Genomic DNA, 13961 nt, shown 5'->3' with positions numbered 1-13961 from the left:
ACTACTTCATCATATACCTAACTCCCTTATTCTTACCAAACTTCATTACTTCTATTCTTCCAGTCAGGCTGAACCCCTTTGTCTTATCTATGCCTACCTCCCTAAAGTTCCTAACTCTAAAAAGGTCTACCAGTATTTTTACCCTGTCCATATCTATCTATATTTCCAAAGCCATGGGGTTTGGAGTGTTTCTCAAAAAAGTTACCTTTCCTCATCTCTAGCCTAACTTTGGCTTTGCTTTGTGACCTTGCAACACTTTGAACACAGTGTCCCCCACAGAAACAATAGGGTACAGTGAATAAAACCACAATTTAAGAAGCCAAGATGTACCTAAAGAAAACCAAGAAATCTAATGGATTTCAAGCGTTATAGGATACACAACAAAGTAACTTGTATACACACTAAAAGTAGTATATGCTATATTCAGGAAAAAAACTGTATTGGTGTAGGGATAAATAACACTAACACAGAACAGAAAGTTCAGAAACAACTCATGCATATATGGAACCTTAATCTTTGACAAAGTTAGCATTGCAGATCAGTGGGGAATGTGTGGCGTATAAGCAGATGAGCTGGGACTACTAACTAAACCTATAAAAAAAATTGGATCTCTTCTTCTTACCTACTGAAAAATAAATTCCAGGATAGCTTAAAGACTTTATGTAAAAAACAAAACTATAAACATTTTTTTACAAGATCATATAATAAAATAGCTTTCTGACATCAGAGTAAGAAAGGATTTTTTTTTTTTTTTTTTTTTTCTGAGACGGATTCTTGCTCTGTCACCCAGGCTGGAGTGCAGTGGTGCAGTCTTGGCTCACGGCAACCTCTGCCTCCCGGGTTCAAGCGATTCTTCTGCCTCAGCCTCCTGAGTAGCTGGGACTACAGGTGCCCGCCACCACGCCCAGCTAATTTTTGTATTTTTAGTAGAGATGGGGTTTCACCACATTGGCCAGGCTGGTCTGAAACTCCTGACCTTGTGATCCACCCACCTAGGCCTCTCGAAAGTGCTGGGATTACAGGCATGAGCCACTGCACCTGGCCCAAGAAAGGATTTAAAATGAGGTACAAAACCAAAAAGCAAAGAAGATTGATAAAATTACATTAAGACCTTCTGTTCATCCAGAAACTCCCAAAAGACACTGAAAAGACAAGTAAGAAACTGAGAGAAGATATCTGGAACACATAAAACCAAGAAGGGATAAGTGTTCAGGATATATTAAGAACTATGAATCAGAAGGCAATGACTTAATGGAAAGTGAGCGAAGACATGGACAGGCATTCCAAAAACACAGAAATACAAACGACTCAAATAGAAGAAATGATGTTTACCCCATAAGAAGTCAAGGAAATGCTAATTAAAGCCATAGTGAGAGACAATTTCACATCCGCTAGGATAGGTAGAACTTAATCTGACCTTATTAAGTGTTAACAAGGATGTGGGGTAATGAGACGCTTCATGCACTGGTAGTGATGAGTGTAAACTGTTATAAACAACTCTGAAAAACAATTTGACATTACCTAGAAATGATCCACCAATTTTTTTTTAATGGAGTCTTACTCACTCTACTGTCCAGGCTGGAAAGCAGTGGCACGATCTGGGCTCACGGCAATCTCTGCCTCCCAGGTTCAAATGATTCTCCTGCCTCAGCCTCCTGAGTAGCTGGGATTACAGGCTCGTGCCACCATGTCCAGCTAATTTTTGTATTTTTAGTAGAGATGGGGTTTCACCATGTTAACCAGGCTGGTCTCAAACTCCTGACCTCGTGATCCACCCACCTCGGCCTCCCAAAGTGCTGGGATGACAGGCATGAGCCACCGTGCCTGGCCAATGATTACCAATTCTGTTCACTAGATTATGTGTCTTAGAAAAATTCTGCTTGTGTGTAACAAGACACAGGTACAAGAATGTTCATAGTAGGATTTTTTGTAATCACAGAAAATCTAGAAACACACGTGTCTATCAATAGAACAGATACAGAGATATAATCATTCATGGAAATGCTATTAATTCATTTAAAAAATGAATGAAATATAGTGAAATGCATCAAGGTGGACGAATCTCGCACAGTTTGATGAAAAGTCACAAAAGAATATGTACATTTTGGTTCTGGTTACATAAAGTTTGAAAGATGGAAAACCTAAAAAATTTGTTTGGTGACGCACACAGGAAATGATAATTAGCAAATTCAGAAAAGTGGCTATATCTTGAGTGGCAAAACAGGAGACGTGATCAAGTGGGGCAACACAAGTCTGCTTAGGTTCTGGCGATGCTGCTTCTTATCGTGGGCAATGTGTATGTGGCTACTTAATGTTGTTATTTAAATAATACATTTTATACTCTTTCACATTAATAACATTTTATAGTAACTTTAAAAAATTCATTTGAACTCTACTTTTAGTGGTTTTTAATGTGATCAGCACATTGATCCACTGTGGGAGTCATCCTTTGGGATCTCATCTTCACGTGAGGAATTCCTATTAGATGTCCCACTTTGAGTAAAGGGGCCTGGACCTTTATTTCCTTTTTCTTTAACTTCGTGTAGTTATCAAAGTTGCTCAAGATTCTATAGTTATGAAGCAACTCTAGAGTGATTGCCTTCTTTGGCACATGCTTACCTCCCTGTGTGTGATTTCACTTTGTTTTGGAGCTTGGTATGTTCTTTACTTTCATGCCAACTCAGTAAATGTTCATTAAAAACAAAATTGGCAACTGATCTGACTTATTTGGGAGAGTTGTTCATCTGCAATAATAGTGGAAATGGAAATTCCAAATTCCTTTCTTCTTACACTGAGAATAGCACTCACATAATTATAATTATATAACATTGCTATCTTAGAATAATGAAAAACTGCATTAAATGATCTTTTTTTTTTTTTTTTTTTTTTTGAGACGGAGTCTCACTCTGTTGCCCAGGCTGGAGTGCAGTGGTGCAATCTCGGCTCACTGCAAGCTCCGCCTCCTGGGTTCACGCCATTCTCCTGCCTCAGCCTCTCCAAGTAGCTGGGACTACAGGCGCCCGCCACCACGCCTGGCTAATTTTTTTGTAGTTTTAGTAGAGACGGGGTTTCACCGTGGTCTCGATCTCCTGACCTCATGATCCTCCCTCCTCGGCCTCCCAAAGTGCTGGGATTACAAGCGTGAGCCACCGCGCCCGGCCTAAATGATTTTTATGTTAGGCATTATTAAAAGCACTTTGCATGCATTGTGTGAAATCATTTAATCCTCCTAACAACCTTGTGAAAATAACATTCAAAGAGGTTGCCCGAAGTATTTCAATCCCTGTCATTCTTACTAGAGAACTAGAGCTTACATAACATAGAAGGTCTCACCTGATAGTTTAGGTACTACAAATATAGTTCCATCATCACCAACACAGCTGACTGTTGCCTCAAATACTTTCATGTTAGGAATAGCTGGTGGTTTATACCCTCTAGTGGTTCTTGGTTCTAGAATTTTCTCCTGAAATTCAGACACTTTCTGTTCACTGATTATGTCAGCAGTTTTCTTGTCAGGGTCAAAGTTAGTTTTGATACAGTTAGTAACTACTGAATCTTCCTGTTCCAGGGGGACTTCCAGAGACTTCTCAGACAATGAATGGCTGTTATCTAATTTATTAACTCTGTAACATCCAAAAAAGAACACATCTAAACATGAGCAAATATAAAATTCTGGGTAAAACAACATAAAAAGAATCCTTCAGATATACATGAAATTGAAAGAAAATATTTGCTCTAATTTGTTACATAAAAATTAGCATAACTTAAAATTAAAACTACTTTAAATTATAAGACTGATGAGAATAAGCAATAAAAATTTAAGTAAATGTTTTAAATTTCTATACAGACTATGCTCTCTTAAAATTTCATATGTATATCTCAAGTATTGTACAATGAATTCAATGTTACTAGAAGATACAACACCTTTAAGATGATTTCAATTTAGTCCACACATAGAACCATCTGGCAAGCTATTAGCATCCATAAATACAAAGAAAACATGAGTCTCTTAAAAAACAATAAGGTACTATTCGTATATATGAATATACCATATTCATATGTTACCTAAGTGGTAATATGCTATATTTATCAGTTTTTCTACTTTATATCATTCCCTTCCAATTAAAAAAATAGGTATCCCTATTGTATAAAAAAATAAAATCTCAGAAAGAAATATTAATATTGATTGTGTTTTAGCAGAATTATAGCAAGTTTCTATTTCTTCTCATCTCCTGTACTTTTAAAAGGAAATAAGTGCTGGGCATGGTGGCTCACACCTATAATCCCAGCACTTTGGGAGACTGAGGCGGGAAGATCACCTGAGGTCAGAAGTTTGAGACCAGCCTGGCCAACATGGTGAAACTCTGTCTCTACTACAAATAGAAAAATTAGCCAGGCATGGTGGCGCATGTCTGTAATCCCAGCTACCTGGGAGGCTGAGGTGCGAGAATCACTTGAACCCAGGAGCCAGAGATTGCAGTGAGCTGAGATCACAGCACTGCACTCAAGCCTGGGCAACAGAATGAGACTCTGTGTCAATCAATCAATCAATCAATGGAAATAAAGCATTTATGAAAAAGCCACATAATTCCTCAAATACCCTGCTAGTACCCCCAACCCACTGCTGCCTTAAGATAGCTAGTAGTTTTAGTCTGTAAAAGCAGTAAAGAACATTACAACTGGTAGCAGACAATGTCAGTAGTATTAACTTGCCTAGCATTTTCCATTCTAACATTTCTTCTATCAAGGAATTGCTTTAGCCTAAAGGCAAAGCAATTATCTGTATGCCAAAGCCCGGGCAATCCAGGCCGCATCTCCCATATCTAGCCTCATGTCCCACTTTCTTTCTGACTTCTAATTCTCTTTCCATTTCATCAGGACTGGGATCCCTGTTCTGAAGAAGGTAAGATGTAAGTTAAGGCAAACACATCTGCGGAGATCTGGCCATGTATGGTACAAAGTGGCTACTTGGGACTTGTGTCTCCAATTCCAACATACCTCTATTATCTCTAGAAAGAGAGAGAAAAGAGGCCGGGCATGGTGGCTCACACCTGTAATCCCAGCACTTTGGGAGGCTGAGGCGGGCAGATCACGAAGTCAGGAGGTTGAGGCCATCCTGGCTAACACGGTGAAACCCCGTCTCTACTAAAAATACAAAAAATTAGCCAGGCAAGTTGGCGGCCGCCTGTAGTCCCAGCTACTCAGGAGGCTGAGGCAGGAGAATGGCATGAACCCGGGCGGTGGAGCTTGCAGTGAGCCGAGATTGCGCCACTGCACTCCAGCCTGGGTGACAGAGCCAGACTCTGTCTCAGGAAAAAAAAAAAAAAGAGAGAGAGAGAGAAAAGATTAAGCTAGGGCCACAACCATATCCTGGTCCTGTCCCTGGACCAAAGGTGCTTAAACTCCAAGCATAGAACCCAAAAGGATCTTTAAATGTAAATACTGTTCAATTACTTATTTGCCACTCATCCTGTTTCATAAAAATACATTTACATTTCATAAATATACATCTAGTAGGTATATACCTACCAGAATTTCTAAAATAAAACCTAAACATTTATGTCTAAGCAAAGGATACCAAAGGGCTCAGATCTGTTATCCACTATATTGTTCTCTTTTTCTTTGGTTTACAGTGTAAATGTCAAAGGAGAGGGGAAATTACAAAAGCAAGTATGTCAGTAAAGGGGCTTAAATGTGCAAGAACTGACATGCCTGAAAAATGAAATGAGCAATTCTGAAGGAATCTATTTCTGAGCTGGCTCCTCAGGGTCAGTTTATAAATCTTTAAGAGCAAACAAGATGCAATTCAGACTTGAAAGCACACGTAAGAAGATTTCACACGCAACTAAGAGGCATCCATCACAAACTGATGTCAAAATTTTTTTTAAAAAGTCTATACCTCCTTTCTCTCAAAGCCAAACCCTTTTTAATCAAATATTTAGAAACATCAACACGCTCTCCTTTTTCATCTCTGCAGAAAATTTTCACAGGTAATGGCCATGTTGTGTGGTTTTCCTGCAGTGATTTAAGAGTAAATATGAAACACCAAAATGAAATCTCCATATAAACAATGTACATTTCACAGGCAGTTCTTCTACATTTCTCTAAGCAAGAAATACTGCCAACTGAGTCAAGTTATTTTGAGATCTAAACACATCAAAATATAGCACTGGGCCGAGTGCGGTGGCTCACGCCTGTAATCCCAGCACTTTGAGAGGCAGAAGTGGGCGGATCACTTGAGGTTGGGAGTTTGAGATCAGCCTGACCAACATGGAGAAACCCCGTCTTTACTGAAAATACAAAATTAGCCAGGTGTGGTGGCGCATGCCTGTAGTCCCAGCTACTCAGGAGGCTGAGGCAGGAGAAGCTCTTGAACCTGGGAGCGGTGAGCCAAGATTGCACCATTGCACTCCAGCCTGGGCCACAAGAGCAAAATTCCATCTCAAAAAAAGCAAACAGCATGGAAGAGAGTGGAACAGAGAGTTATTTTGTGAAATGCATCAGGAAAACCTCAATGTCAAGGTGAAATTAAAGAAAAAAAATCAAACTGGAAACTTTTTTTTCCAGTCACAGAATGGGGAGTTGGGAAGTGAGGAATACAACATCAGTTAACAAGTTTCTTTATTCTTTTGCATTCTCTGTAAATTAGAGAATCAAAATATATTTTCCAAGGTGTGCCTTTTTTCTCCTACAAAAAGCAAAAGAACTACAAAACATACATTCTGCTTCATATGGAAAAAGGTATAAAACTGGAGAAAGCACATAAATAGTAATAAAGTGAATTATAAAATTCTATTCAATGTAATAAAACATTTAAATTAGAAAAAAGAAAGCAAAGAATATTTTTGAAGTGGTCTGAAAAGATATATGCCTCTTATACTTTGAAATAAAACCAACAAAATTTGTAACAAAATCCAAATAGTTGGCTGCTATTTTCTCTATAAGAAAGAAAATAAATGGAACTGATGGAAACATTAATGAGATCATCAGCACATATCTCTTGTAACTTGTTACCTCACTATCCACCTGTAAGATTATAGTTGCTACAGCTCCAGTCAGGTACAATGAAAGACAGTCACAAGCTGTGGCTGTCCACTTGTCACTCCCACCAGCTGGTCTACAACAGAAAACAATGGCAACTTGTTTTATAAAAATAGCATACAATATTGAAATATACAAAAAACACTATATTCACACACATATATACTCATAGTTTGAACCAAGTATATGTAGTAAAAAACAATTTAAATATGGATTCGTATTATTTTTACAATTTTTTCCCTCATTTTCCTATCCTTTTCTCATCCCTCTATTTTACTGAGGGCCCATATTACATATTAACTTATTTATGTGTATCTTTTCTGCAGCTACATTGAGGACCTGTAAAAAAACAGGTATATTTTAAATACTTTTTAAGTCATTATATACATTTCATATATGTCAACTAGACTGTAAACTCCAAGAGAACAGGAATGATGATGTATTATGTGCATCATCATATTCCCTAATGACTAGTACAGTGCCTGTCACATAGAAGCCATTCCAGAAATATTTAATTAGAAAGAAAAAAAGTCTCTTTGTAATGATGATTCCACTGCCCATTTTTGGAAGTTCTTTGGATTTCAAATCTAACTTGAATTGCTACCCATAAATAATAGAAATACCAGAAATTTTAATTACTGATTCAACAAAATTTTTTACATTATCTGATAGATGTGGTAATACAGTTTTGAATGACTAAAATTTAGCAGTACCATAGCCTAAATTTTCAGCAAATACTGTCAGACAGTAATGCATAGTTTAAAAAAATGCTCAGTAAATATTTGACAGATAAATGAAATGCAGAGTATCCAATTTCATCATTCATTTTAGTTTGCAGAGTTGAAACTGAGTGACTGCAGAGGTGTCCAATCTTTTGGCTTCCCTGGGCCACACTGGAAGAATTGTTTTGGGCCACACATAAAATACACTAATGTAGCTGATGAGCTAAAAACAAAACAAAACAAAAAACTCAAAAAAATTTCATAATGTTTAAGAAAGTTTACAAATTCGTGTTGGGCTGCATTCAAAGCCATCCTGGGCTGCATGTGGCCCATGGGCTGTGGGTTGGACAAGCTTGCAATGTCTCTAACCAGCAAATCTATCCCCAAGAATAAAGAATTAGTAACACAGAAGAGATTACAGATAACATAATGCAGGCTCTATAGGCTCTCTAAATATGGTTTCTAGTTCCAGAGTTTCATTGAGCTAGCCCATTAACTGAGTAAACAATTAATTCTGGTCAATTTTTTTAAGAGACAGGGCCTCATTATGTTGCCCAGGCTAGCCTTGAACTCATGGGCTCAACGGATCCTCCCATCTTGGTCTCCTGAGTAGCTGGGGCTAAAGGTGTACGCCACCACACTCAGCTTCGCCAGGTCAATCTTTTCACAGTAACATGGTTTATATGGGTGAACTAACCAAATCAACTGGGCACATAACTTGGCCAAACAGGATTTCGTAAATGTGCTATACTACTTATTGTAAAGCCTAGAGAGAGTTCTTATGTGCTAAGAAGCTTAAATTGTTAGGAACTCTTGGAACCAGTTATGGTTTATTTATTATGATGGTATATAAATATAAGTCAATGTAACATCAAGGTTATCCATTGATTTATTATGGATATAAATATTAATTTAACATTTAAAAATATATGAGTATAGAATTTCAGTTATGGAAGATGAAAAAGTTCTTGAGATGAAATGGTGGTAAATGCTATACAACAATGTGTTTTTTTGTTATTATTATTATTATTTTTTTTTTGAGACAGAGTCTCACTGTGTCGCCCAGGCTGGGGTGCAGTGGTGCAATCTTGGCTCACTGCAACTTCTGCCTCCTAGGTTCAAGCAATTCTCCCTACCTCAGCCTCCCAAGTAGCTGGGATGACAGGTGCCTGCCACCACACCCAGCTAATTTTTGTATTTTTAGTAGAGACAAAGTTTCACCATGTTGGCCAGGCTGGTCTTGAACTCCTGACCTCAAGTGATCTGCCTGCCTCAGCCTCCCAAAGTGCTGGGTTTACAGGCATGGGCCACCGCGTCTGGCCATGAATTTTCTTAATGTCATAGAACTGTACACTTAAGAATGGTAAAAGGGTAAACTGAGTGTAATATCTATTTTATCACCCTAAGAACAATCTATTAAAAGGAATTTCTTAAAATGACAGTAAAACAGAGTGGTTAGAGTTCCAGTTCTGGGTTCAGACCGTGTTTATAATCCTAACTCAACCGTCAGCAGATATTTTATCCAGATAATAAAGTACTTAACCTTTTATTCAATTTCCTTACCTATAAATAGTATTTATATCTTGAAGGTTTGTTGTTAGGATTAAGTGAAATAGTGTCTTTAAGACAATTAATGCAGGTTCCAGAAGTTCTTAAAGGTTAGCTATTATTAGGCTTTTAAAATGATAATGGTATTCCATTCCAGTCCATAAGATACCATTTAAAGTATGTACACAAACACATTCTCTGTACTGTTAGGTACAATTAAGGGACTGATATAATTCTGTTCAATTATTCTGACTGAACTATTTAATGTCAAAGTGAAAACTAAGATAGGATTTATATAGTATGTTAGCTGAGATTTCCATTCCAGGGCACTTAAAAGATTTACAGTGTCCCTTGTCACTATCAGTGATCACAGACAATAGGAAGAGGTGCCTGTAAGATTAGAGAAATGGGTCATTAAGAAGAAGATATCCTATCAGAAGAAGGATCTTTAGGGAATAAAACAAATTAAAAAAAAGAAGCTATCCTATTATAATATCAATTTTTAGGCCGGGCGTGGTGACTCACGCCATAATCCCAGCACCTTGGGAGGCCGAGGCAGGCGGATCACTTGAGGTCAGGAATTTGAGACCAGCCTGGCCAACATGGTGAAACCTCATCTCTACTAAGAATACAAAAATTAGCCAGGCATGGTGGCGCATGCCTGTAATTCCAGCTACTCGGGAGGCTGAGGTGGGAGAATCGCTTGAATCTGGGAGGCAGAGGTTGCGGTGAGCCGAGATGACGCCACTGCACTCCAGCCTGGGCAACAGAGGGAGACTCTGTCTCAAAAAAATAAATAAATAAATAAATAAATAAAAAGATCAGGTTTCAAAACTGATAAATCAAACCAATGTTAGATTTATATAGATAACTTTGGGTAAGGTACTTAAATTTCTCATCATGACGTTTCTTCAATTGTAATAGGAAGATAATAATAATTCCATGTGGGTATTATTGTGAGAACTAAACTAACACACGTAAAGCACATCATACAATACCTGTCCTAGTACACAATAAATGTTAAGGTATATTGTATAGTGTATCTGGAGTTCTCTCATGAGATCCTTGCAGATGAGATATAAATAAGCTAGATAAACCAGTATGGTTTATTTCTTAAAAAAAAAAAAATCCCACACAGGTTCATTAAAGTTTTTATAATAATGTTGAAAAGGTCTTTCGGATCTTTTAGCTTTATTGGTAAACATATTTTTAATATTCCTATTTATAATCCATGTCTGAAAAGCCTACACATATATGTATACCTATGTGTGTGTATGTGTGTATGTTTTTAGCCAAATAACATGCAATTGGCTTCAAGTCAGTGATCAAATTTGAGACAATCTAAAACAAGCTTATCCAACCTGCATGCAGCCCAGGACAGCTTTGAATGTAGCCCAACACAAATTTATAAACTTTCTTAAAACATTGATTTTTTTGCAATTTTTTTTAGCTCATCAGCTATTATTCCTGTCAGTGTATTTTATGTGTGGCCCAAGACAGTAACTTTTCTTCCAATGTGGCCCAGAGAAAGCAAAAGATTGGATACCCTGGTCTAGAACTACAAGCTACCCCAAGTGATTTGGATAACTGTGGTAGCGTATCAAAGCAATAGCAAACTATCTGCCAGTAGACTTAATGATAGAGCTGTTTCCTATATGTACAATTTTATCTAGTATTCTATGGTGAATAGCAGCTAGGATTTATTTAACAAAAGTTAATAACTGTTCTGAATCTCTAGGGGAAGGCCAGTTATTTTTGGCTTAGAGGCTAGATATCCAATTTTCGCCAATAAAAGAAACTCAAATTTTTATGTGAAATTTACGAGTTTTTTAAAGAGTTAATATGCCATAGTTCAAAAAACATTCTGCAGGCCAAGTGCATATTAGTTGGATTTAGCTCATAAACTGTAGACTACAACTCTGACAGAGGTATGCTTTCAAATCTACAGATAATACAACATTAGATGGGGCAGCCTAGACATGGAATAAGAAAGTCAAATATCTGAGTTTCAAAACCAATTAGAAGAAATTTGGCAGGAAAAACTGTAAAATTCTATATTTAGGTTACAAAATCACTGTGTCAGGCTGGAGTGTAGTAGCACAATCATAGCTCACTGCAGGCTTGAACTCCTGGCCTCAAGTGATGTTCCTGCCTTAGTGTACCAAAGTGTTGGGATTACAGGTGTGAGACACCTCACCTGGCCCTTTCCCCTCCTTTCATCTGGATCTTTTCTTTCCTTTGCTCTACTGCCTGTCTTGCTCAAATTGAAGTCTATTCCCAGCAATTTCTTCTCAGTGTGGGGTTATGGAAAGGAGTTTCAGTTTACTTTCAAGAGGTTATACAGCTAAGAACGCTCCAGTATTGTGTGGCACATTTACAGATCTCTTTCTTGCATTCAGATAAGAACTGCATCCTGCCTTATCCCTTAGTTTTGGCTGCTATTCTCAGATTGGCCTGCACACACCAGTGAAATACCGTTGCCGATTCCTATTCTCAAAGCTGTTGGAATCCTAGTCTGCCTTCCCTCCAAATCCTCCCACACAAATGTTGATACTGTAAAGGTCCTGGTTCATGGTGTACCCCACCTGCTAATATTTGAGGGCTCACAGAAGTAACTTGTCATCTGATTTTGTTGTAGATACTGACTGTGTAGTCTTTAGTTTTACTATCCAAGTTGCTGTTTTTATAGTGGGATTCCAGTAGACTAAAACTGTTCTGTCATTTTCCCAGAATCCTCTACAAATTCACTCTTTTTGGTAATTTACATATTTTTAGCTTTCTATGCAATTCTAAACTTACACAATTTATTTCTGTGTTTGTTGTTCCTCAGAGTAAAATTTTTAATATTCAACAGTTTGAATTCTATCTAGGTACTTTCATACTCACTTATCTCTATTTCTTAATGCCACTAAATTTATGTGCTCCGAACTTTTCTCTTTCCCTCTTAAAGTCCAAAATTAACTAGATTTTAGGAAAATTTCAGAATATCTTAGCAAAATTAAAACTGACGAGAACCCATTTAAAAATATTTAAAATAATGAGAAAATTACTCAGCTAAAAACTACCTTATGTCAACCAGAGAACATTCCAAAGAGAGTCTTCCCATTGTCTTTAGATTTTCTTGAAGTTTTCTTAAACAGTCAACATTCACTACTAGTTCAACACCCACATCATACAGCAAGACCTAAGAAAATAATAACTTTAAGTCTATAGACAAACAACACTTCGAAATATTTTTTTTGGCAAACTGAAAAACTCAATGAAAACTGTTTTAACTCCAGGGAAAAAAAAGACAAAATACATTCACCTTCACAATTATACTTTTAACTCTGCGATTTACCTCTACCAATGTGTCTGTAACCATTCTGATGATCTGGCCTCTTCGCCACTGATTTTTATCTTGGATCTTAACAGCACAGTGCATATCATTTTCCCATTTAACAGGTTCCCATTTTGAGTTTTCATAAGCAGCTATCATCTTTTCTTCTAAACTATAGAGATAAAAAATATTTAACTTTCCAAACCTTTTCTTATATGATTCTCTGGCTACATGTTTTCTACAATCCCCGCTTGCTCATTCCACTCCAGCCAAGCTGGACACCTTGGTCTTCCTTGAATGTACAAGTGTATTTCTTCCTCAGGTTTTTGAACTAGCTCTTCATTCTGCCTGAGATAAACTTCCCTCAGACACTCATGTGGCTTACCTCCCTCCTTCCTTCTTTGGGGCCTGTTTCAAAAGTCACTGTCTCTGAGGTCTTCTTTGACCATCCTAAAAGTGCCTTCCTCCCCAAATGCTTTATTTTTTTCTATTTCCCTTATCACCATCTGCCACACTAAAAATTTTATATGTTCACTCTCTCTCCCTCTACTAGAGTTTAAGCTACATGATAACAAAGATTTGTCTACGTTGTATATCAGGATATCCCTAACACTTACAATACTGGTTATCATATAGTAGGTGCTGAATAGGTATTTGTAGAATGAATAAATTCTAACACAGTGAAAGCAGCCAACAGATATCCTATTTTCATACTTCTAACTAGCTGAGAGACTACTTAGTTAAAATAATTTTGTTTGTAAAATCTACATTTATGACTTCTAGATCTTTTAAACAGTATAAAGGATAAAATCATATGCAATATTTTCCTTATATATTATATGTACCTATTAAGTAAGTTTTCAGTTAACATCCACTGAACATAAATCTTCTCAGGAGATATTACATTACAGATATGCACAGGCAATTCCTTATTATAAAGTGACTGAAAATTCTCATTAGGTAGAGATTTTGCACACACAGGATTTAAGTTGTGTACTTCATTTGAAATAATTTCTTCTGGAGAAGGATCCCAAACTTCAATATGCTTTTGAGAATTATCTTTGAGGATGTATCTGAAAAACAACAAAAGTTAATGAAAAGAACTGTATGCAAAACATTTGTTTGCATTTGCTCGCATTTGCTCAGGTCTGTATCTCGACTGTGATGATGCTTATATGACTATTTTTGTCAAAATTCATTTAACTGTGGACCTAAAACAGGTGACTTTTTACTGTATATAAGTTATACTTCAATAACCCTCACTTTAAAAAGAAAGGAGAAGATTCAATCCAAAAAAATCTTTTTTTCTTTTGAAATGGAGTCTCGCTCTG

At 37.1% G+C, this 13961-nt stretch overlaps 1 protein-coding gene across 11 annotated transcripts in view; it reads right to left on the bottom strand.

The window, feature by feature from the left end:
* Nucleotides 1-13961, bottom strand: part of RNF17 (ring finger protein 17) — a 139293-nt gene that overhangs the window by 31642 nt on the left and 93690 nt on the right. For 10 of the 11 annotated variants that reach the window (XR_004030130.1, XR_004030131.1, XM_030813222.1 and 7 more), the window contains 6 exons: nucleotides 13476-13703; nucleotides 12652-12802; nucleotides 12377-12495; nucleotides 7015-7117; nucleotides 5900-6015; nucleotides 3334-3623 (listed from right to left, as the gene is read on the bottom strand). Coding sequence is in view for 9 of the 11 variants with exons in the window: in XM_030813222.1 (XP_030669082.1) it covers nucleotides 3334-3623; nucleotides 5900-6015; nucleotides 7015-7117; nucleotides 12377-12495; nucleotides 12652-12802; nucleotides 13476-13703 (1007 nt within the window). In the remaining 2 variants the exon portion in view is untranslated. The remainder of the gene's footprint in view (nucleotides 1-3333; nucleotides 3624-5899; nucleotides 6016-7014; nucleotides 7118-12376; nucleotides 12496-12651; nucleotides 12803-13475; nucleotides 13704-13961) is intronic. The other variant, XM_030813223.1, reaches the window with a different exon arrangement.

This window comes from Nomascus leucogenys, chromosome 5, assembly GCF_006542625.1.
Source record: "Nomascus leucogenys isolate Asia chromosome 5, Asia_NLE_v1, whole genome shotgun sequence".
NCBI lineage: Eukaryota > Metazoa > Chordata > Mammalia > Primates > Hylobatidae > Nomascus > Nomascus leucogenys.
The sequence above is the reverse complement of the archived record's forward strand: the minus strand, read 5'-3'. Positions and strand labels throughout refer to the sequence as shown.